Genomic DNA, 25,869 nt, shown 5'->3' with positions numbered 1-25,869 from the left:
TATTAGTTTCCTATGGATGTTGTAACAAATTACCACAAATGTAATAGCTTACAAAAACACAAATATTTTATCATCTTGCAGATCTGTAGGTCAGATGTGTGATGCAGGTCTCACTGGGTAAAATCAAGGTGATGGCAAAGCTGTATTCCCTTCTGGAGGCTCGAGGGGAGAATCTGTTTCCTCCCTTTTTCATCTTCTAGAGGCTAAAGATGAAATTCCTTGACTCATGGCCCCTTCCTCCACCTTCAGAGCCAGCAACTGCGAGATGAGTCCTTCTCACACCACACCCCTCTGGCCTCTTCTGCTTCCCTCTTCCACTTTTATGGACCCTTGTGATTACATAAGGCCCACCCAGATAATATAGAATAATGTCCTTTTAAAATCAGCTGATTAGCAACCATCATCCCATCCACAATCTTAATTCCCTTCTGTCATGTAAGGTAACAGTCACAGGTCCCAGGGATTAGGACGTGCACATCTTTGGGGAGCCATTTTTCCACCTGCCACATTCTTCAGACTTGTTAAAGCACATTCCCCCAGGAAGATTTCCTGGATCCCCAAGTCAGATTAAATGCCCTCCTTCAGACCACTTCATACCATATGTTAAATTACCTGTTTCCATTTTGGTCTCTCTCACTAAATGGGACCTCCATTATGCTCAACTCTTTTTTCAGACCCTCTCAGCATTTAGCATGGTGAAGGTGCCAAATAAATGCTTTCAGAAGTAAACAACTGTAGTCATCCAATGTCATAAATTTGCATCTGGCACTTATCTTTACACAAATGAAAAGGCTAACACTAAAGAATGGTTGACTCAGTGTTTACTCATTCCTAGCTATAAGAATGCATTACCTATCTTATATAAATTATATGATAAAATACCTACCTTATGTATAACGTAATGTGAAACTTAAAATTGCATTCCTAGACACTGCAAGTGGAAAAATGGCAATAAAACATAGACTAAGATTTTTAAAGCTGCAACAAATAAATAGATGTTAAAAACTGCAAAATAAATAGATGTTAAAATCTACAACATTTTACAAATTGGATAAACAGAAGGTCACTTTGGTCTTTGCAGGCCAAGGGAAGGGGAGTCTATGAAATAATGGTCATCAACTGCTCATTTATTCAACAAATGCTGATTGTTGTCTTGTATGTGCCAGGCACTAAGAAAATAGCATCCCCTGCCCTCACAGCACCTTATTCAAGGAGGATGACTCAAACAACACTCACACAAACAAACGAGATAAAGTGAGATTTAGTGGAAAGTACTTTTGGGGAGGAAGCAGCAGCAAGTGCACAGGCTCTCAACCTGGACCGTGCATGGCAGGGCAAAGGGCAGAAGGATGACCAGCTGAGCTGAGGAGGGGCAGCAGAGGGGAGACGGGAAGAACGGGCCATAGCCCGGATCACAGGAAGAGCTGCCTTCAGGGCAGTCCCCATGCACAACCCCGGGCCCCCTCACATTGCACTCCATGCCACAGACTTGGAAGTAGGCCAACATGGTAGCCCTATAGGCAATGGTATGGAGTTTGGATATTATCGTATTAAGAAGGGGAAAATCTAGAGAGTTTTGTGTAAGATGATTATACTTTTAAATCTATCACTCTGTAGCTATTTAAGAATGAAGCATCAGGAGGAAGAGATGCTGGGAGAAAGCCATTGAAATACTCCAGGCAAGAGATGAGAGTGGCTTAGACTAAGATAAACTTGGGCCATGTTTTGAGTGTAAAGCTAATAGGACTTGTTTAAAGACTAGATGCGGAAGGGCAGATAAAGGAAAGAATGAAGGACGACTCCCAGCTTTTTGGCCTGAGCACATTCCTAGATAAAGGGGCCATTGAATGAGTTGCCACAGACTAGGAGAGGGGCAGTTTGGAGTGGGAATTCACAAATTCTGTGGACTTTAAAAAAAAGGGGGGGAGGGGGAGTGATTAAATTGATGCCTTTTGCTCTCTGCCATTCTCAGAGCCTCCTCTCATCCATTTGTCTTCACTGATCCTCATGAAAACCCTGTGAGTATATAGTATTTCTTCCTTTTTGCAGCTTAGGAAATCAAGGCCAGAAAAATGTGAAGTCTAAAACACCAGCAATGCTTGAGTTTATTTCTTGCTTCACATAATGAATACGACCAGCCTCACTACTTGCATGGCACTGTAAGATGGAGAAGGGCAGGGGGAGGGCTTGTGTAATTCTTGTGTAATTGACCCGCGTTTAAGTACATCGGCTAATTCAAACCCCCTGTGCAGTTCACGTAATTCTATTTTGACAGCTCGGCAGGTAGTGTCAATAACTGAATTGTGAGAGCTCTGTCCACTCAAGCAGCTTCCAGCCTCATCAGCACAAGTCCCTTTATCTGCTGAATTTCTCAAAGCACCTGCTGGTCTCCCATCCTTATCAAGCACAGACCGGATGCAGCAGAGGGCAGAGAACGCTCATCCCCACCAAGCTCATAACAATACTTGCTTTCATCTTCTCTTATATCTTTAACCTGAACATAGGGATTTAAATAGGATTCATCTCATGTATGGGCATCCTTAATCCCAGGGTCAACTAGTACATCCTGAAATTTGGGTGTCATTCGAAAATCCCTATGATGCAGTGAAATTGTCATTGAAGAGTTACATGTGAGATAAATGGGATCATCAAGGTCTAGGAGAAACTGTGGAATCAAACAAAGCAATGAATCAGACAATAAATGTTAGCAAGGTATTGTGCTCAGCACAATGAGATAGAAAGACTAACGCAATTATTGCCTTTGTGTACTTATCATGGTGAGACAAGAGGATATGAAATCATGAAATGTTTCCTATATAAAGTTTATTTTAAGTTAAATGTGACATTTAGATTCCCAATGTCAAAGAGAGAAAGATGCTTACTAAAAAGTGTTTATGCTGAATATTGTGTTAGACAGTTGAAATGAACTGTGACCCTGAATGTCCTTATCCTCAGTGCATCCTGAGTGTTCCCAAAAGTTCTGAGGCATAGCATTTTTCAGTCTCCATATATTGAGAATCTTCTGTGTTCATGTCATCGTAGGGCCACAAAACTACAAATTTGTATTAATTCAATGCATGGTTGCTTGCCACTAGGAGGGTTATTAAGTCGTAGAAGAATCCCTGGGATAGTGCCTGACCTTTCATGGATGCTCAATCATGCTTAATGTATGAATAAATGATATGAGATCTAACATCAGGAAAACTGTGATGTGTGTCTCTGCATGCACTCATTCTATGATTCTCAAACCAAGTGTGTAAAATGAAGGCACTGGGTATTGGCTTTTCCCAATTCCCAGGAAATCAAATGAGATAAAACTCAGAATTTTAAACTTCTCTCCTAGAAGTTTTCCTGAAACTTTTATGGTTTATGTAAGGAACTCCAGTACAAAATAATATATTATTTAATAGTGAGTTATATATAATAAGCTACTTTAATGTCACAATATTTTATGGTTCTCTGCACTGTGACTTTTGTGTCTTGATGAGAACTTGAGAACCTTGCTCAAGAAGTTCAGACAAGGAAGTAATTTGTTTCCAACTCAGCTTTCCAGATAGGATATCAAGGGTTGGTGGGAGGGGGGAGAGGAAGCAACTGAGCAGAGCCTGAAAGATGGGGAGGATTTTACTTTTCAGAGAATTTCAATTCCTACTGAGCAACTGTCAGCCACTAGGTGACTTTCAGATAATCTGTTGAGGTTTATGAAGATAAATCGTAAAGGCCAGTTATAGGCATTTGTGAGAGTCCCGTAGTTTAGAAACTTGGCTTTAATGAGGATAGAGAGAAGATGTATACCGTGGTAGTCTATACTGTTGGTTCTGGGGTCAGACAAACTCAGGAGTGGGTAATTTGGATTTCTTGCACTTAACCTCTCTAAACCTAAGTGGCACCTCTATAAAATGGGGACAATAAAGGAGCCTGCATTATTGGATCATTGTGAGGATTCAATGAGATGATGCCTGGCCCACAGTGAACACTCAGTGCTTATTAGTATTTTATAACTATCACAGCAATCCATGATCTTGGAGTTATGAGAAAACTGGGGCTTGGAAAAGCAAGTCACTTACACAAAGTCTAGGATCTAGTTAGAGGTAGAAGCTAGATTCAAACCCAGGTCTAAAGCCTGTGGTTGAATGTTGTTGACAGATACTGCTATAACACTTCCCGTCTCACCAGGCCTGAGGGAGAGGTAGCCAGGTCAGCCAGATACTAGGGAGAGCACACGCACATCGCTGGTAGAGTTCAGCTTTCAGGAAATCAACACACATGGATCCACATTTCCACCACACCTGCCAAGGGTGTGCCTGGAGTGCACTGGAGGAAATGCGTGAGCCACAGTGGAGATGGAGTGACCTCTCATTCTTTTCAGCCAAATGCAAAACGAGCACAGTGTATACCCTGTCTTTCCTTCCCCATGATTAAGTCACTAAGCAAGAGTGCTTGCTGAGGGGTAGAGCCTCAATTTTCTACAGTGATTGTAAAATGTGTCCTCCCTGCATCAGAGCAAAGTGGCTTCAAGGTCCTTGAGTCACCTTAGAGGAAAAGGAGAGTCCACGTGGTGATGGTATGTCTGGAGCCACTAGGAGCACCTAGCAAGTAGTAGGTGCTAAATACATCTGGTGGCTCTTCTCCACATTGCCCCTGGTGCATTGTGTGAAGTCCATAGAGAAGGCTGCACTCTGGTTAGTTCTCTGTGGTTGATGGGAGCACAGAGTTAATGAAGCTCAAATCAGAGGTTGAGCCTCAGACCAGTCCGATTTCATTTTACTGGGACACCTCAGAGGTGTGGGGCACCCAGCATCTGGTCTCAGCACCAGGTTGAAGGGGTCACCCCTTATAGTCAGGGGACTGGAGAAGAAGTGATGCCATGGGGGAGGCACTAATGGGCTGCCAAGCCAGAGATCAGTTCACATCCTAGCTCTGCCTCTTCTTAGCCTGTGACCATGGATGCATGACTCTCTGAGCCTCATTTTTTCCTCTACATAAAGAGTTTATAGCACAGCGCCCAGCAGATGGGAGGCTGTTACTCCATCTACTCAACACGGTAGCTATTACTACTCGATGTACGCAGCTCCAGGAACCTTTGAGACACAGGTCTGTCACTGGGCTAGGAGCAATGTTTTCCGATAGAAAACCAGTGCTAGGAACACGGAAGCATAGCACCAGAGCCATGAGAAGACAGAGAAGCAGTGACCAGCCCACACCAGGGCCCCTCTCCCTGCAGCACTTTGTCTATGCCAAAATGGAACATCCTCCTCAGCTGTGAGCTGCTCCCCTTGCTCTGCAAGGAGATTACTGTCAGCAGGGAGCTGCTCCTCTCTGCCTTACCGTGTGTGTGCCTCTCATTGCACTGATTATGTATATAGCCTGGAAAACAGGGACAGCTTGCGAGCGCAACCCTGGCCTCTGCGGTGCCATGACAACCAGCTTCCCAGCAATCACCCCTAATAATGGCCACTCACTTGCGGTCTCTTCCACCTGAGCAGAGGCTCCCCAGGGAGCTCGGGCTCCTCTTGGAACAGCTGCATGAAGCTTCCTGTTGGGAACAAATTATAAGAGGAGAGAAAGCAGAGAGAAAAGCCTGTGAGCTGTGATTTGTGGAGTGGACCTGGGGACACTACTGTCGTGTTCCTGGAGCCCACTGGCTATAGAAACGTGCAGTTCTACAATGGGAGGCATAAGACCCAGGGATACCTTTGCCACCCACCAACCTTACAGAGAGAGGGACACAATGGAGTGAAAGACCAAATACGAGCATTTGTGAAGCCAGGCCTCGCTGTTACCAGATTTCTTTATCAGGCTCCCGTCGAGACACCCAGTGCCGGCTCATCATCTTGTCTGGACTGAAGCCACCTGCCTTTGCTCCTGCCTGCTGCGGAGAATGTGCTTAGAGACTCCTTCAATCAATATCTTTCCAGAATGACAGTTCTCAAAAAGAACTGGCTAATAAATGATTATTCCTCACAAAAGGACAAACAGGCCCACTATTGATGAACTTGTCTGTGGATGTCAGCCCAAATTCAGCCTTTGGATTGACAGGCAATCCCTAAGCCAAACACAGGTCCTCACTTCCCCTCTTTTACATCATAGATTTCAGCTGAGGCTCCTTCATGAGAACATTCTAACCCCAGAGATAATGAACCCTATACTCACTCAGGGACCACATGGTCCTTTGGGTCTCAGCCTCTATTTCCTCAGCTATGAAAAAGAGATCATTTTTACCCTGAACAGTGCCTACCAGGTAACAGGTACTATTATCACTAGTGTTTTCTTTCCATGGGGTCCACCCTCTGAACTGGAATTTCTCAGCTCCTTGTGAATCCTAAACAAATACACCTTTTAAAAAACGGGAAGTATGGAGGGTGGCCAAATTAACCAGCAAGAGGAAGGAATGGATGCAGTGGGCTAAGGTGGTCCAGGAAGTCTTCCTGGAAGAGATGGTGACCCTTGAAGGTTGAATAGGAGTCAGAGAAACAGGGAAGGAGAGATGGGTAGGGAATGAGCATGGATCAAGTCCTGGCACATGCCAAACACTCCATAAACATCTACCATCATTATTACAGGATGTAAAGCAGAGGTCACAAACTATGGCCTACATGGCTTACAGATAACTTACGTTTGACCACACTGTCAAATTTTTTAAATCAACTGCTATCATTAGAAACCTCAGGCTTCCTCAGAAAAAAATTTAGACTTAACAAATGAGATGATCTGGCTATGCTGGAGCTGCATTCCTGCATGGCAGCAATCAGCTGGAGCTCAGTAGAAACTGCCCCTGTTGAAGGATATGGACACTCTAGTTTGCCATAATCCCTACCATTCCCTGTTGTCGACCTGTGTGTGTTCACCTATTTCACTACCTGTCTGGCCCCTGGAGGCAGGAGTTCTCCAACCCTGGTGCAGATGATTTGTCTGAGCCCGGAAGTGGCATTGCTTTGGCAAGATTCATCCAGTGCAGGCAAGGTCACATGTAGTTTCATATTCTCCTGCTAAGTCCTGTCCCTGAGCAGTCTGGCTCATTCTGTCTTCACAGCTGCTGCATTCTGGTTTCTCTGGGCTGTGTCAGCTATGGGTACAGCAGCAGGAATGCAGGGAGCAAAGGATGGCTGAGCTAGGGTGGTTCCCCAGCTTCCCTGGAAGCAGTGAACCTGTCACAGCCCATGCCCAGAAGTAGCTGCTCTGGCCTGCCTACCCTGGCCAGCTGTAGAGGAGCAGCTGCTGAAAGGGAGCTGGCAGGGGTGCCCCAGGAGATCAGAGCAGCTTTGCAGAATGGAAGGAGTGCTCATAAACTCTGTCCACTCCCTTTGTTGACAATATGGAGAAAGGAGATGTTCATTTTCTATTGCCACTGTGACAAATTAGCACAGATTTATTGAATTTAATGGCTTACAACAACACAGATTTACTATCTTACAGTTCTGGAAGTCAGAAGTCTGAAATGGGTCTCCCTGGGCTAAAGTCAAGGTGTCAGCAGTGCCGTGTTCCTTTTTAGAGGCTCTAGGGGAGAATCTAGAGGCTGCCTACATCCCTTGGCTTGTGGCCCCTTCCATCTTCAAAGCCAGCCATGACCCATCTTGTTCTCACATTGAGTCACACTGCCATTGACCTTCCTGCCTCCCTCCTTCAGTCATAAGGACCCTTGTCATTATACTGGACCCACCCAGATAATCTAACATAATCTCCCCATGTTAAGGTCAACTGATTAGCAACTTTAATTCTTTCTTGCCATGCAGCATAACATGTTCACAGGTTCTAGGGATTAGGAGGTGGACATCTTTGTGGGGGGTAAAGGGTGGCATTATTCTGCTGCCATAGGGGAAACGGGCAACTTGTCTTCCTTCAAGAGGTAAAAGGAGCCCCAGCCATGATAAGTAAGTAGGCCCACTCTTTCTTATCTACCTCGTGGTATGTTGTAACCCTAGCACCTGTGAAGGTGCTGACACCCAGCAGGAGCTCATAACTGTTGGTTGAATAGTGAGTGACATAGTACCTGGTGACTTCTGACCACGTGCCAGGCACTGTGCTCGCTGTCTGATTTGCTTTTATCTCTTTTATGGCCTCAGGCATTTACTCATGCTGATTCCCCTGTCACGTCATCGTCAGGGTCGGCAAACCATAGGCTGCAGCCAGATCTGGCCCACCACCTGTTTTTGCACAACTCCAGTGAAGCATTTTTAAATGGTCGAAACAAAAAAATCTGAAGAAGGATGCTGTTTCACGACATAAAAATTATATGAAATTGAAATTTCAGTGTCTGTAAACAGAGCCTTAGTGGGATACATGCTCATCTGTTTGCATACTGTCTGTGCTGCTTTTGTGCTGCAGAGGCAGAGGTGATGAGTTGCAACAGAGACCAAATGGACCTCAAGGCCTTAGATATTTACTCACCTCTGATCTGTCCAGTGCTTATTGATCATTTAAGGCTCAGCTTCTTATTAAGCCATTCCTCATCACACCAGCCCACTGTCTCTGCACTTCTGTGAATTTTTGGTGTCATGTTTTCTGTCTGAAAAAAAGTTTTTGACTCATATTATTAAAACACATGATATTTGTAAAGGAAGTATAACATATGCAGAAGTATTTTGAAAACAGTAATATGAAAGTTAGGGACGAATATAATTTCCTCTAGATTAATTTCTCATACTCCATCATGCTGTGCATTGTGTTGCTACAGTGTTCACTGTCAAGCAATTGCTTGTGGAATTAACAAAGGGCTGTATGAATTGCGAGGGTTAAACAACTGGCTTCATTGATTCCCAATTCAGAATCCTCCATCTGAGTCCTAATGTGATCTAAATTCCTTGTCTTCAGCCCGTCTGGGGACTGTGTCATTAGGCCCATGGTAGTACAGTAGCCACTAATTAAATCTTAAGCTTCCCTATGTCACTGTCCTCAGCTGGATAAAGGCCAGAATTGTCAGTCCAAGGGAGTTCTTATCCTCCATGGGAAAATTGCTGGCCGCTTCTCTCATTGGGCAAAATTATTGGATGTATCTTCTGTATAGTAAAAATGACTGGCTGCATCTCACTCGGCGAGCCTTTTCTCTACAGGGGCAAAAGTGTCACCTGCATATCTTGGAAGGAAAATTGCCATCTGCCTCACTCTGCAGGAAAATTGCCAGTTGTGTCCCCATTATGGGGAAATTGTCAAGCACATCTCTGAATGGAAAAGTGTGCCCACTGTGCTTCTCCGTAGAAGTGTCAGCAGAAGCACGCAACTGAAGACCCTGTGCATGACTCTGAGTGTGCTCCTTTTCCATCATGAACGGACCTTCACATCCCCGGCTTGGTTCCTTTCCTCTCCCTTTATCTGCCTGAATCATCAAGGCCAGGGTAGTGGTGACACTGAAAAGAGAGACCCTTGAAGCAAGTAGGGTGTGTTTCAAGTGGTAGTTCAGAGACAAACTATTGTGTGTCCACATACAGCCCAGAGAGAAGACCTAGAGATCCATGTTGCAACTGGGAGCTCTTAACGTCTGGCCCAAACAGAAACACTCTGTAGACTTTTGGACTCATTTCACAGCAAGCGTGCCTTACTCAGTGCCTCCTTCTGCATTACCGTGTCCTTCCCTGTTGTTCTGGGTACAGGCACTTTGCTAAGTGCTTGACATGAAACCACGCTAGAAGGTAGGTATATGACTATCATCTCCATCTTACAGATCAGGAAAATGAAGCTTGGAAGGAGTCAAGCCACTTGTTGAAGGCTTCATCACTTATAAGCAATGGGACTGGGATTTCAACCCAGATCTGCTGAGCTTGGAACCACCTGCACTCTTAGCCACCACGGCATATGGGACCGAGTGGGAAGAGGCCATCAGGATCAGCTGTAGGGGTCTGGGGTCCCCTCCTGACCACTCAACATGGGCACAAGCTCCTGTGCAGTGTCCATTGTGAGGTCCAGAGAAAACCGCCTTTACCTGTGGTTTACCTGGCATCTTCTCTTCTCCTGACCCAGGCAGAGCCCATGCACCGCTCCCTGCATGCTTCCTTTCTCTTTTGCCCCAGTAGCAACGAATGCAGATTTAGTTTTCAGTTTCTCTAAAGTCAGTAGTTTCCTTCTTAACTCTTCCCATCTTTTATGTGTGAATTCAAAGCCTTCCCCAGATTCTGGGGCCTTATTCATTTATCATGTCATCTGAGCCCTCCCAGGGGACTCACCCAACATAATTGCAGCTCTGAGAAGATGTATTCATATGTACATGTCATATCACAAAACACTGCCCACACAAGGCACATAAAATAGCCTATAGGATTTAATAGGAAGTGTCAGTTGCTTTTGACTCTAGCGTTGTAACCCAATGTGTATTCTGAGGAACCCTGTATTAAAGAAACACTGAGCTGAAAGTGATTTGCCAAATAAAAGGAAAATGGAGCAGGGAGGGAGGTATGAACAGATAAGATGTTGACGTAGGACTAAAGCAGTGGGGTATAGAGCCGAGGACCGGACTCCCCTTCCACAACCAGGCACACTGCACCAATGCCTTGGGGCCTGGGGCATGGAGAAGGGGACCAGAACCACCTCCCACAACCAGGCACACTGCGCCAGGACCTCAGGGCCCACTCGGGGACCTGGGGTATGGATCCAGGGACCAGACACCCCATAACTGGGCACTCCTCGCCAGCACCTTGGGGCCTACCCAGGGATCCAGGGCAAGGAGAAGGGGACTGGACCCCCCTCCCACTACCAGGCACACTGCCAGCACCATGGAGCAGACCAAAAACATCTCTGTGTGGGTGGCCTACCACAGCCACCACGACAACCATGGCTGCCGCAAAGACGGCTAGATGACACAACAACCACGCAGATGGTCCACCAGCCACTGGAGTGAGTTGACACAAGGAGAGTCACCAGCAGAGATAAAGAAAGGAGGAAGATATTTGTCTCCACAGAGACCATTTCATAGTGATGGAAGAGACATCTGCTGTATGATAGTATTGGGGGACCTGATCACGCCTCTCAGCATTGGAGAGATCATTTGGGCATCAAAACAACAGAGTAATCATTATTCTTTCAGAAAGAGAGAAGAAATCTAGGGTGATTAGAGGGGGAGGGAAAGGGGGATGGGGAGGGAAAGGGGGATGGGGAGGGATTGGATGAGGGGCATAAAGCCAAGGGACTCATGTCCCTCAGGGGACAGTTGGCAGTATCTGGAGACATTTTTGGCTGTCACAACTGGGAAGATGGGGAGGGAAGGAGGTAGACGCAGGTATGTTGCAAACCTCCATAGTGCCCCAGTAACAAAGACAAAGCTCATTTGACCTCGGGACCTAGAATACCTGAAATATCACGGGTTGAGGATTCTGTTGAAGTCACTTTGGAAAGGCTACCCGAGAGTAACGGGGATCAGGAGAGGGAGATTGAAAGACCAGTGGAATTTCATAGATTTTATTATCTAAGAGCTAGAAAGGACCCGGTAGGCAACCCCAAATCCTTCATATTACAGGGAAGGAAACAGGCCCACAGAGCTGACAGTTGCCCAAAGTCATTCAAATGAGAGACAGTAGGACAGAAGTTAAGAGCACAGACTGGACGCAGACTGAGTTCAAGGCCTGGCTCTGTCCCTTCTAGTTGATCAGACTAATTTGCAGAAAAGAGAAAGCAATCATGCCTGTGAATACTGAATGAGTTAAAATGTGTAAAGCACAGAGCTTAATAGAGGGTAGGTATTATTGAGAGCCAGCTAGTTTTTGCCCAGCCTGGATTCGAACCCAGCATCCCTGACTCCCAGTCTGATGTTCTTTCCAGTATCCTGTGATGGGCACAGGAGGAGGTGAGGAGGAGCGGAAGCAAGGAAAGGCCTAGTTGCAGAGGCAGTGTCTCAGTTAGGCAAACAGGTGGTCAGAGTCGAAAACCCACCTCTACCACTGGCCAGCTGTGTGATCTGGGCAACTGAATGATCCTCTCCTGGTCTGTCTCCTTATCTCTAAATGAGAATAATCATAGTACCTTCCTGCTAAGTTTGAGCACTAAACAGGATAATGCAAAGCGTGAAGGCTAAGAAATGATGGCAGATGTCATTACTGTTGTTACCATTATTGGGGTCTCCAAGACATACCCTCCTTGTTGGTGAGCCTGACATATTTTAGGCCTGGGCTATCAAGATTCTCAGCAAGACCACTTCCTCTCAATGAGAGCAAGTCTTGTCTTCCCTGCAGTTCTTTCCCTTTCTTCTCTTGATGGCTTTATTTTCTGGAAGCTAGCTGCAAGTCAGCAGGATCTCTAAAGCTGGTTGTGATTTGTCTCAAAGTTCTATCATTCAGGCAACAGATACTGTTATAGCACATGTTCAACAAATCTTGAGCATCTCAGATATTGGACGGGGCATTAGAAGTAAACCTCATGGAACACACACTGGCATTCCATTTACGTTCCACTGGCTGGTTCCCCTCTGATAACACAGTAAAATCTCACTTATTCACAACTGTAACTAAATTTGTGTGATTGTTTAACATTTGTCTCCTCCTCTATCCTGTGAGCTCCCTACAGATAGGACTGGCGATGTCTTGCTCATGACTGTGTCCTTGGCATTTGGTACAGGGCCTAGCACATGTCCATCCCACAACTACTTTTTATTTGTATGCTCCAGGTAATGTACTGTGTTGTGTATGTATATACGTGCATCTGCACATAAGAGACACTTAACTGATAAATAGATGCTAAGCAAGGTCTGGTACATGGTACAAGGTAGAATTGCATCATGATTAAGAACAAAGACTTTGAAGTCAGACAGACCTGAGATCAAAATACAGCTCTACCTCAGTCTAGCTGTGTGTCCCTGAACTGGTTACAACACCTCTCTGTACCTTAGTTTTCCATATATATAAAATAAGAAATCATAGTTTCCACTTCATAGGCTGTTGTGAGGATTAAATGAGATAAAATATGTAAAGCATGGGGCTTGAAATATTACAAGCTTTCTACTGACAGTAATTATTAATACTATTAAATGTTGCTGAATGAATAAAAAGAATTCATTTTTATGAATGTGTGTAAGGCTTGAGTATGCATAGACAAGTCATGAACTGCAAAGTGCTGTGCTCATATGTTATCTGTATCTTGCCCTCTGTGTCCTACATAAAGCAGGCCCTCCACAAATAATTGGTGGTGAGTTGATTGAGGAATTGTCTTCTTCCATTTCAGCTCCATCTCATGGAGGTGTCATTTGGGGCTTTAAAATGTTGGTACACTGGCCTCCCAATAGGCCAAGTATTTGGAGAACAGATTCCTAGGTATAACATTGAAAGGCACCATAAATATATACAATTTTTATTTGTCAATTTAAAAATAAATTTGAACTAAAAGCAAATAAATAAAACAAAACATCGAAATAGTCTCTTTGTAAACATTCTTTATGTCTTTTAAATAGCCCTCAGTCTCTGTACTGCTCAGTCCCAAATTCTCAAGAGTCTTGAACCAATATGATCGGCCAGCACAGAAGCAGCACATGCCAATGATAAATAGTAACTGGCATTTATTGGGGACCTACTCTGTACCAAGCAGCAATGTGTATCTACATTTTGCAGCTGGGGAAACTGAAACTAGAGTAGTAAATAAAATGTCCACAGCTAGCAAATGACACAGGCAGGAACTGACTGACTCCAGAGCAGTTTACTGAGCCCCTCCCCCTACCTGCCTCCGGCAGTCTCTGCAGGGCCAGCAGGTAGAGGTGACCAAGCCCCAGGGCTCCCGCTGCCACTTCACTGCTAAGATGTTTTACTGAAGGTTTCCAAGTCCCCAGTGCTAATGATATTACTGTGAGTTGAAACTAATGTGAAAATTTTCTTCATATCTGGTTCTCAAGTATAAGGATACCAGTTAGGATCCAGGGACCTTTTCTAATGCTTGATTGAAACCCAACCAGATAAGGACATAGAGACATTGAGTCAGAGACAGTAATGAGCCACATTTTTCCGTTTCAGCGGTTTTTTAATTCTTGAGTTCAATTCTGATTGAGCAGGTTTTTTGTTGTTCTTTTATATGCTTCTGTGAGAATTAACATTTTGATTTGGCTTATGGTTTAATTCAGCAAGGTTTGCAAGAGAATTTATTATATACTTAGGCTCTCTACATGGAATTCCTTACTGACCATGTGAGTGCATTGAGCAGGCAGGAGAGAAGAAGCCTTGGAGGATGAGTTAACTCAACAACCTGCAGGCCAATGTTTGGTTCAGCCTAAAACTGATATAAAACTTTATTAGGTTGAACCACATGTAACTGCCATTTTTGTAGGTCAAAAATACTGAATATCAAAAAGTGCATATGGTTCAACATAATACGTGCTAGTACCCAGAAGGCAAAGAATTCAATAATTTATCTGGCTTTGGTTCCAATCAAGCAATAAATATTTATTGAACATACGTGTGTAAGACTCTGGGTGCAAAGTACAGTAAAACCAAAATCTTGCCCTCAAGAAGTTCACGTCCTAGTTGAAGAGATACAGTAAACTCATGAATTGTTTTTTGTTTTTGCTTTTTAAAGATGCCTGGTAAGGGGATCTTAACCCTTGACTTGGTGTTGTCAGCACCACGCTCTCCCAAGTGAGCTAACCGGCCACCCCTATATAGGGATCTGAACCTGTGGCCTTGGTGTTATCAGCATCACACTCTCCCAAGTGAGCCACGGGCCAGCCCTATGAATTGTTAAATATAATGTGAGACATGATAGTTTTCATTATAAGAAAGTACCTGAGCAAATACTAAATAAATAGCCAGACCAAATAAGACAGGGCTTCAGAGAAAAGAAAAGATCATTTGGAGTGAAATGATATGTGGTAAGTGAGGTATATGAATCAGAGAATTTGGGTCAATGAAGAGGGGACAATCTGCTAATGTACAGAAATGGGAAACGTCAAGACATGGTCTGTACACCCAGTTTAAAATCAAGGTAGAAAGAGTTAAAGGCAGTTTATTACGGGCTTTGTTTGGTATAATACTGAGGAGCCATGCCTTTTTTTCCTATAAGTAGAAATCAGCTAAAACTATTGAGAGAGATAAGAGCCTGGATATCAGAGCAAATCGACAATGTACACAAGACACTGTAGCCACAGTTTACAGTCAAGGAGACCTGAGAAGTACCTTGCCCAAGGTCACAAAACAAATACATGGCAGTCTGAACACAGACCCAAGAGAGTCTGGTAGCAAAACCCCACTATTAAAACACCATGATCCAAGAGAAATGAAAACATATGTCCATAGGAAAACTTGTACATGAATATTCATAGCAGCATTATTCACAGCTAAAAAGTGGAAACAACCCAAATGTTCCTCAGTTGATGAACAGATAAAATATGGAATAGTCATACAAAGGAATATTATCCAGCCATAAAAAGAATGAATTACTGGGCCGAGCCCGTGGCGCACTCGGAAGAGTGCGGCGCTGGGAGCGCAGCGATGCTCCCGCCGCAGGTTCGGATCCTATATAGGAATGGCCGGTGCACTCACTGGCTGAGTACCGGTCACGAAAAAGACAAAAAAAAAAAAAAAGAATGAATTACTGATACTTACTACAGCATGGATGAACCTTAAAAATATTATGCTAAGTGAAAGAAGACAATCACAAATGATTGACCACATATTCTAGGATTCCATGTGAAACTTCTTGAATAAGAACCAAAAAGTAGATTAGTGTTTGGCTAGGGCTGCCAGAGTGGAGAATGAGGAATAACTGCTAACGGATATGGAATTTTGGGGGAGGTGATGAAAACATACTAAATTTAGATTGTGGTGATGGTTGCATGAGTATGTGATTATACTAAAAACCACTGAACTGTATACTTTAAATGAGTATATTTTATGGTATGTGAATTATATCTCAATAAAGCTGTAAAAAAATTTTTAAGCATCTAAGATGGCTCCAGATTTTGTTATGTGCAGTGATACCCAGAGACCAGGGAAACATGAAACAGAGTTAGATACAGAGATCTGGAGCTTGAAAACAGACAGTGTTATAGCTATGAATGGGGCAGGTCCCTTGCCAGTCCTTCTGTGGGAAAAGAAATATAGAAACCGTGACAGCTTTTTCTGCTGCCAGGGATCTGACAGTTCTCTGTTAGCAACTTGCTTACATTCTGCAGACACCAGCCCTACTTAGAGTCTAAGTTGGCTTTTTAGCTTTCTAGCTGGCCCAAACATGTTAGAGTGGGTTGATAAAGATGTGCTAAATTCATCTCATTTTGCTTTTGTTCTGCAGTTTTTGAAGAGCCGGAAGATCCAAGCAACAGATCGTTTTTCTCTGAAATTATCTCTTCGATTTCGGATGTGAAGTTCAGTCACAGTGGGAGGTATATCATGACCAGGGACTATCTGACCGTTAAAGTCTGGGATCTCAACATGGAAAACCGCCCCATCGAGACTTACCAGGTACAGACCACCACCCGCCCATAGGTACATTAAGCAGTCCCCTTGTGTGCTTCTAAGTCACAGCCTCTGCCTGCAAAGTGATATACTGGTTAAAATAGTACAAGCTGTAAATGTCATAGGATTTGAGATAAGGGTACACATGGAGAGGCTAGAATTCAATTTGACCCGCACGGACTGAGTACTAATGTGGATGGATACTATAGACACAGAAGTGAACCAGACAAATATGGTCCTGCTCCCGTGGAGCTCCCCATCTGGTGGGGCAGCCACTGATGAGCAAGGAAGCGAGGGTGCAGGACAAATTTGATGTGGGAGGTGAGAGGAAAAGAAGCACTATGGATCACTCCAAGGTTTTCGTCCTGAGCAACTACAAAAGTAGAATCACCATTTTACTTAGATGAGGAAATTGAGAGTTTGGTTTTGGACACGTTCAGCTAATTGAACATCCCAACAGAGATGGACAGTAGACAGCTTAGTGTGAGTCTGGATATACTCGTACCTAGCCTAGAGATAGAAATTTGCCACTCATGAGTACATAGTGAGTATTTAAAGCTATAGGACTGGATGAGATCCCCTAGGCAATGAGTACAATTAGAAAAGAGGTCAGGAACTGCCCTGGAGCCCCAGTGTGTACAGGTTGAAAACAGGAAAGGATTTGGCAAGAGAGATTGGGGAAAGGTGGCCAGCCAGTGAGGTGGTAGGAATCTGCAAGGAGTGTCCTAGAAACCAAGTGAAGAAAATGTCTTGAGGAGGAGGAAGTCGCTGAATGCTGTTGCAAATGAAGTATGAAAAAACCGAGAATCGACCATTGGATTTAGTAATGTGGAGATTACCAGTAACCTCAATGGAAGACGAGTAGGTGGAGTGGGGTGAACAAGTGTCTGATTGGAGTGGGTTCAGGAAAAGAGGATGTGAACAAAAGGACAGACAACTCTTGCAACAAATTCGGTTCTGAAGGGAACAGAGAAATGGAGTGGTGTCTGGAATGGGATACAGGCTGAAGAAGTTATCACAGCATGTTTTACGCCGATAGGAAGAAGCCAGCTGAGAGAGGGATGGAGTCCATTGCAGAATTGACCTCAGATAAGACGGATAATTCATCCGTCAAAGGAAGGAGAGCAGTGTATATAGCTATAGATGGAAGAGGTTCATAAATTTTGTGATGGGAACATGTAGATGTTTTCTTATTGCTTCTGTTTGCTCTGTAAGGTAAAAACAAGGTCATTAGCTGAATGAGAAGGAAGAAAAAGTGTAAAATATTCATCTAAGAAAGGGAAATGTTATAGGGTTGGAGGGTTGCTCAGGGATCCACTTGAAGTTTATATTTTTGATTCAAACTAAGAATAATCTGTATGATTGTATGTTTCTTCCCAGCCACATTCACCTTCTTGGTATAGGTAAGGAAAGGAAAGAAAGTTAGATTTCACCAGTGATAGGGTTTTGCCAAGTGAGTACAAAGGAAAGAGAAAGACAAGTTCATTGAACGTGTGTGCTAAGGAAATGATTGTAACAATGGACCACGGAATCTAAGATAGGTAAGAAGGAAAGGACAGAGGAAAGCAGTAAGGTCAGTGAATTTGAAGAATTGAGAGAATCGAGATACTAGAGGGAATGAACTAAAAAGATAGGAGGTAGCAATAGAGTGAGATGTGCTCAGGAGGTGCAGTTACAGTAATGACAAGGTTCATCATATGACCAAGGAAGCAAAGGACAAAACTCATTGAGACCAAGTAACTGAGGAACCAGTGTTTGAGTCACGAGGGATGATGGCAGGACAAGTGATGGAGGTGCTAAAATTGCTTCCAGGAATGAGGAAGAAGGACTTGGAGCTTACTTTCAATGCCTGTAAGTTTGATGGCATGACTTCAAAGGAGCTGAGGAGCTGAGGACTTTAGACAGGAATAATTGTCTGGAACAGCAAGGAACCCACCTGCCCCATCTTGGCACATGGAGTGGGAGCAAAAATCCAGCCACCCCTTGAGTGTTCTCAGAAGCAGCAGCATCTTCAGGGGAGAGACACAGTCAGAGGAAGGAGAAAGAAACATTCAGAGAGGAGGCTGAGGACACTGGAGACTTTGATGACTAACTGAATTCCAGTGGGTATTGGAAAAAGACTTGAGAGCCAGATTTCAAGGCCACAGATGTCATTGAGATTGTTGTTGCTCCTGTGGTTTAATGAGCATCCTGTCTACAGTCTTATTGTCCCCTGAATCCTGCTCAGACTTGAGGACTCAGCTCCACAGCCCCTGCCCCACGCTCTCACTCACAACCCTTCATCTTTAGCCCAGGGCTGGAGCAATACCAGGGTCCTCTTCGGGCTGCATAAGGCAAACCACAGGGGAGTGCAACCCTCCATACAAACAGGAGGGCAGAAGAACGAGCACCTGTGGGGGCAGCATTCACAGAGGTGTGGCCTGTTGGAGAGCCTGGGTTAGAAAAGAGTAGATTTTAGGACATGTGGTGGCAAGAGCAATTAGTACTTTTATTTTAGGGAAAGACTTTTATTTTAGAGAAAGGCTTTTAGAACAAGGCTAGTTTTAGAACACAGCTAACTAGCTGTGACATGAAGTAATCAGCATTCTAAGTTTGTGGTTCTGAAGCCATGTTCAGCTGGTGCTATACTTGGAAATGATTTTTGGTTTTTTGTAGAACACTAAGAAGTAAGTATCATAGCGCATGTATTGGAATGCAACATCACGAACTTTTATTTTAACTTATTTTAATTTTAGATAGTGTATGTCAGAGCAATTTAATTAAATTCATATATCAAAGATGGTAAATAAACTCTAATTCAGTGAGTGTCTAGAACACAATTGAAAAAGATTTTGAGGTCCAGTGGTAAAGAATTCACTGATCAATTACTAATGCCTGCCCTGGGCAGGACATAGGTAATGCTCCTACCATACATGTATTAACAGATCTCAAGCATGTTTCCATGAAACAGAAGCTACAGACTTAGCTAATTCCTACTTATTTTCAAGTGTTATAGAACAGAGGTTGGCAAACTATGAATTGCAGGCCAAATTCAGTTCCCCATTTGTCTTTGTAAATAAAGTTTTACTGAAACACAGCCATGCACAATCATTTACCTATCAGCTGTGGCTGCTTTCATGCTACAGGGGCAGAGGTGTGAAAGAGACCATATGGCCCACTAAGCCTAAAATATTTACTATCTAGCCCTTTACAGGAAAAGTGTTCAACTCCTAAACTGTTAGGACAAACCAGCAGAGTTTACTCTTGCTAGGCCTTCTGAGCAGCCCAGTAACTATATGACACCACGCTTCCACATAGATAATTTGAGAGCCACCATGTTGGGAGAATCAGTCTAGTGTCAAGAAGCCCATACACAAACTAATAGGAGCATAGAAATGAAATAATATTTGGAACATGGAGAAAGAAGTATTAAATAGCATGAGTTTTAGGTTTTCTCTTGCTCCACACTCTAGATGTTTCTCATGTGTGTATCTTACCTTATCCTCTCCTCTGGTGGAGAAAGGTCCTTCTGGTTTGCATGGGTTTTTTAAAACAACAGAACATAAATTCAATGTATCTTCATAGTAGATGTTATTTTTCTTTAAATGCTTTCTGTTGGAGGTGGGCAGGAGCTCCCTGGACTTTAGGTGCTATAGAGGAAAAATAGCAGTTCAGACTAGGTTTTCCCTAGAATCCTTACTGACTTATTTTTCTAGAATTATTGATGGAGCTCTCAGCAATGTAGTTCCTGCTAATGGGTCCACACTTCCCAGGCACACAAGTTTTGACACTTATTACTCACCTGTGGTGTTTCTGTAAGACAAAATGCCAAAGGTGAATGGTGAGAGAACAGGAAAGGGTCATAAAGAAGAGGCAGGTGGAACCACTGCCCTATTTATAAACCTTTACTGCTCTGCCCCCAGGGGAGTCAATGAGTTAGTTTGTAGCAGGGATACCTCTATAAGAGCAGGACACAAGCCTCCCCCTTGCATCTTCCAAATGCATCTAACGACACCAAAAGCCCTGCTGCAGATGGATTCCCTTGTCACAGTAGCACAGAAGCAGTTACCCTGACAAGGCCTGGAACTGTTTGAGAACAAGAGATTAAAGGTGGGGAAATTAATTTGCAGAGTTGGAAATAATTACACAATCCAAATAACTCAGAGAGCTCTCAAATACCCAAAACATCTCATATAACATAGGATGAATCCGACCTCATTCCTTTGCCCAATCCTAAGCCCACAACTGAGCCTCCGAGCTCAGCATCCAACAGAACTCTCAGCATCAGGAGAGAAGGGACCCGGGCTGTAGGCAAAAGGAGATTGAACCATCACTCTAAGCGTTAATCTAAACAAAGTTTCACAGTGCCCTGGGAAACAACTTTCTGCCTTCATTCAGTCCTAACTCCCCCTCTCTTGGCCTCACTTGAGTTCATTATCACAGCTCCTGTCTAAGAGACCCCATGTCAGGGGAGGCTAATGAAGTGCAGCAAGCAGGAGGCAGGTTGCTAGAGTAGCTCCGAAGGTGTGCACCAGAACCCAAAGACGAGGGTGCACCTTCCACTCTGTCACGTTCTTTCCTGTGTGATCTTGGACAGATAATGTCATTATCCCTGTGATTCATGTTCCATTAAAGTGAATAGGATGATAGTACCTACAACATAAGATGGTTTTGGACATAAAGAGAGATTTGTATGGATAAAGCGCCTGGCCAATTATAACAAGCTAGCATATTGGGTATGGCCGTTATTTTACCACTCTCTACTAGTGAGTTCAGGAAGGATTACCCTAGAAAAATTGAACCCTCTGAACCTTCTTCATCTGTCCATCTGCATCTATACCTGAGTTGCTGAATGTAGCTGGAGAAAAATACCCAACTGTGCTGACCAGCCTCATTTGAAATTCACGTCCAATCACTTCCAGCGTCCCCCGGTGCCCCCCAGCAATCCTACACTATTTCCCAACCATGCCCCTCCCTCCTCACTTTCAGCTGATAACCTTGCTGCTTATTTCACTGAAAAAGAGAAAGAGAATTGCCACATAGCCCAGGGCTGCCCCTTTCATCTCGGAGTCTATTCAACACCTCTGCTTGCAGAGACATCTCCAAATTATCGTACCCAAAAATGAACATGGTGTCTCCATCCTTCCACTTGCTCAGGATAAAGATCTGGAAACTATCTTTGACTCCTGTTTTTTTTTTTTTCCCCCACACCTCAGAGTTGATCTAAGCCCTATCACTTCTCACTCCAAACAAGTGGAGAATCTGACCACTTCCTGCCACTGCTCTCACCCTGGCCCAAGCCATCATCTGTCACCCAGGTTACAGCTGGTCTCCCTGCCTTCGTCCTCGCACCTTTACAATCTAGTGAAACCCAGCAGGCTAGAAGGCTTATGTGAACCAGTCACCTGCTCCCTCACCACCCCTCCACCACACTCTCCTTCCAGGACTTCTGCCTCTGAGCCTTTGCACTGGCTGTTCCCTATGCTTGGAAGGTCTTTCCCCCAGATATGGTTGTGGCTCATTCATCTCCTGCAGGCAGCTCCTCCCATGCTGCCTTACCGGGTGAAGCCTTGGCTACTCACCATACATACAACAGTACCCCTCCCAGATGTCCCAATCTCTTTTCCAAATGTTTTTGTTCTATAATTTTATCACCGTCTAAGTGATCTATATTTACTTGGTCTCTCCCCTGATACTGGGTTGAAAATACCACAGGGTGTTTGGTTCACTGTTCTATCCCAAGCACATAGCAGGTATTCAACAAATACTTGTTGAATGGTGTTCTCAAAAGCCTGTGAGCAAATCAGCTTAGAAAATGGGAATCTACCATTTATTGGGCCTGTTCTATGCCACCGTCTACGCACACAAGCTTTTTTAATTCACGCTGGCCACATGAGAAGCTCGACAACCCATCCTAACATCCCACAGCTAGAAAGGGCCAAGCCTGGATTCAGATCCAGTGCTACGTGATCTGAAGCATGTGGTCACTGAAAGAATTAACAGCTCATGTCAGCAGAGGAGGTGTCCTCAGAAATATCAATTTTTACAGTAATAACTGACCTTGATATGTTTCCTCCCCAGGTTCATGACTACCTCCGCAGCAAGCTGTGCTCTCTCTATGAAAATGATTGCATTTTTGATAAATTTGAATGTGTGTGGAATGGGTCAGACAGGTAAGAAAGGCTGTGGTGGGACACCCTTCCAGAGGTGGACCCTCACCTAGAGGAGGCTCTGGGCACTTTATCCTAAGTGGAGTATAGCGAAAGGCGGGTCAGACCTGGCCAGGATGTGCTATGTCCTTGAGGTCCAGCCTGGGAAGAATGTGGTGAGACCCTTGAATCCTTTCTCAGGACTGGCACAGGTGACCATTTAATGTCAATAAGAAAGTCCTATCTTTTCCACATAAGATACCCCAGAGCTAGGTCAACATGCCAAAATGAAGATCACTTATAATCCGCCAGCAAATTCCAGCCTGAGCAGTTCAGATTACTGCAAAGTGGGCTTTCTAGATCAAAATCATCCCTTGAAGCTGCTAGTGTATACCTGGACAAAGGCCCTAGTGGTTCATCAGCTGAATTCTACTGACCTCATTTATCACATTCCTTCAAAGTGATTTATGACTGTTTTAAGGCCTTTGATTTCAACAATACTTCATATTACCTCCTAATAGTTCATTTTTAGTTTGACACATACAGATGATTCTGACTTCTGTGAGAACTAAGTGCAGGCTACCAGGGGCTGGTTTAGTTTCTTGATGAAGGTGACACCAATAATAATAATGTTTGGAAACATGGAAATTCTTTTATGGAAAGACACTCAGATTCAAGCTTAGAGTGAGCACAAGCCATCTCTCTCTGCCTGTTTTGTGGCTTTCTTTGCCACTGACCCAAAATGAACCCCCTACTTAAAAGGACATAAGGAGTCACCACATGGCAAAAGACCCAAGTCACACTGTCCGGTTGGTATTGGACAGAAAGCAAAGCGACTGAGACGTATGAACAAAATCCCCCAAGGGGAAAAAAAGCCAGCCCTATCGCCTTATTATTTATTTATATTTATAAACATTTATTCATTCATTGTTTATTATTAATAGATATAACATTATTTCCATGTTTATTGCTTCAATTTCCTTTCTATCTTAGCCTAGATTCAAAAACTACACTTATTTGGCACCCACTATGTTCCAGGCACCTTCACATGCATTTTTTTATTTAATCCCACCCAGTCCAACGAGGTTGTTTTCATCATCCCCACTTTACAGTTGAGGAAACTGAGGCTTAGCAAGATAAGGTAACCTGCCCAAACTCATAAACTAGAAAGTAGTAGAGACAATAGTAAGAAGTTTTGAGTTTGAATTCTAAGATCAACATCTTCTCTATAACATCACCATTGGAAATTTTATTTCTCGTTTAGATAAGGTTGAGATCCACCCCCCGCCAAAAAAAAAAGTCTTTCTCTTACTTGTTTAAAAATAAGTCGGGGCAGGGTAGGGGAAGTGAGTATCTGTGCATGGGAAGCCGTGAGGCCTTGTGGCTGCATGCTCTTTCCCTGGAGTCAGGCACAGGTAGATTTGAGGCCGGACTTTGCCACTTACTAGCAATGGGACCCTGTGCAATTGACTTCTCTGAAAATTCCTCGCGTTGGAAGTTGAAGTGAGAGCTGAGAGGTAAAGCCCTCAGCGCCCGGCCTGGCAACGTAATAACCATTCACACTAGTATAAATACAGTTCATGGACAAAATCTAACTTTGATTAATTTGCCTGGCACAGCTGACAAAGTACCCAAAACAAGCAGAGAATCTGACAACTTCCCACCACTGCTCTCACCCTGGCCCAAGCCGTCATCTGTCACCCAGGTTACAGCCGGTCTCCCTGCCTTCGTCCTCGCACCTTTACAATCTAGAGAAACCCAGCAAGCTCAGCGGTCCTTTCTGTGATGACTTCACCTCACACAGAGTAGAGGGCCTGTGTGAACCGGTCACCTGCTCCCTCACCACCCCTCCACCACACTCCCTCCAGGACTTCTGCCTCTAGGTCTCTGCATGGGCTGTTCCAAGCCAGCCTCTCCGGTGGGGATGCCCCCATGGGATGGTACTTAAGGAGCCCTTGCAGATCCCTCACCCAGGGACTAGCTCTCTCCCCCTCACCTGTCACCGTGTCTGAAATGTCACCATTAAAGATTCAGTGCCTTGCCTCTGGAGGGTTTTAGGCATTCACTGCTCTCCTGATTGATTGCAGATATCCCTGAGAATGGATAACTCCTGTAAAAACGTACAAACCATCTGTCCATCTACTACAAAATCTTATTTCACCATCTCAAATCCTTTTAAAATTGAATTTGGTTCCTCTCTCCGTGAGTAAGACCATGATGACATGCATTTTGTAGATAAGTTTTCTGGGAGGGCTGAATTTAGAGCTGGTTCTTAGAAGAGGAGAGGACACCCCAGGGTCAGTGCACTGTGCTACCGGCATTTCTCCCACCATGCTGATGCGTGAAGTCCTAGAGGCTGGACAGCCCAGGAACCCCCTACAGCAGCTGTGCTTTCACGACCTCATTCTAGTCTCTCAGTCCTGATGGCAGGTAGGAAGGGCTGGATCATTAAAACCACTGGATTCCTTTACTGAGCCAAAGAACCAAAAGGAATCTATTGGATAAAAGTAAATAATTAGGAGGGTTATTACCATCCTTCATGCCCAAGCCCAACCAAAGAGCTTCTTGCTCTTAGTGATTCAAATGGAAGTCAGCACCCACACTGCAGTCAGCACCCACGCTGCAGAGCCTGTTTGGTTTTATTGTTTTTAATACAACCAGTGGTGCCACAAGCTGACCATGGGTGTGGTGGTGTTTGCTCCAGAAGGACACAGTCAGGATATGTTACTACCTTTCTCCGTAACACTCAGTCACTCCCTATTTCCTCTCTACTTTGCAGTGTCATCATGACGGGCTCCTACAACAACTTCTTCAGGATGTTTGACCGAAACACCAAACGTGATGTGACCCTTGAGGCCTCAAGGGAAAACAGCAAACCTCGGGCTATCCTCAAACCCCGAAAAGTGTGCGTGGGGGGCAAGAGGAGAAAAGACGAGATCAGTGTCGACAGCCTGGACTTTAGCAAAAAGATCTTGCATACAGCTTGGCATCCTTCAGAAAATATTATAGCAGTGGCGGCTACAAATAACCTATATATATTCCAGGACAAGGTTAACTAGGAGGACAAGTTATTACTTAATAATCTCACATACTGAATACTAGTCAAACGAGTTTTTAATGTTTCTTTGGGTCTTCATTCGATGATACATTTGACTTTAATTTCCCTATGCAGAAAACAATTGGAATAGAATAAAAAGGAGTCCAACTTTCCCAGCTCCCCAGTTCTAAGAAACTATTGTCAAACCCAACAGGTTTGGGACACTTCTGTTTAGAACTGAAAGCTGCCAGCTAACAGTAATTCTTCCATAGTTGACTTGAATTTCTGATGCTTTTATTGCCCAGTTTTCTCTGGTGGGTCCAGTGTTTTGTTTCTAGGTGTCTGCTGCGAT

General features: G+C 44.1%; 1 protein-coding gene across 2 annotated transcripts in view; it reads left to right on the top strand.

Moving 5' to 3' along the window:
- Positions 1–25,539, top strand: part of PPP2R2B (protein phosphatase 2 regulatory subunit Bbeta) — a 437,349-nt gene extending 411,810 nt beyond the window's left edge. For both annotated transcript variants that reach the window (XM_063087040.1, XM_063087039.1), the window contains exons 8-10: positions 16,189–16,358; positions 22,413–22,504; positions 25,260–25,539. In XM_063087040.1, coding sequence (XP_062943110.1) covers positions 16,189–16,358; positions 22,413–22,504; positions 25,260–25,539 — 542 coding nt within the window. The remainder of the gene's footprint in view (positions 1–16,188; positions 16,359–22,412; positions 22,505–25,259) is intronic.
- The last annotated feature ends 330 nt before the right edge of the window (positions 25,540–25,869 follow it).

This window comes from Cynocephalus volans, chromosome 2 (genome assembly GCF_027409185.1).
Source record: "Cynocephalus volans isolate mCynVol1 chromosome 2, mCynVol1.pri, whole genome shotgun sequence".
NCBI lineage: Eukaryota > Metazoa > Chordata > Mammalia > Dermoptera > Cynocephalidae > Cynocephalus > Cynocephalus volans.
Note: the sequence above shows the minus strand (reverse complement) of the source record. Positions and strands in the feature narration are given on the sequence as shown.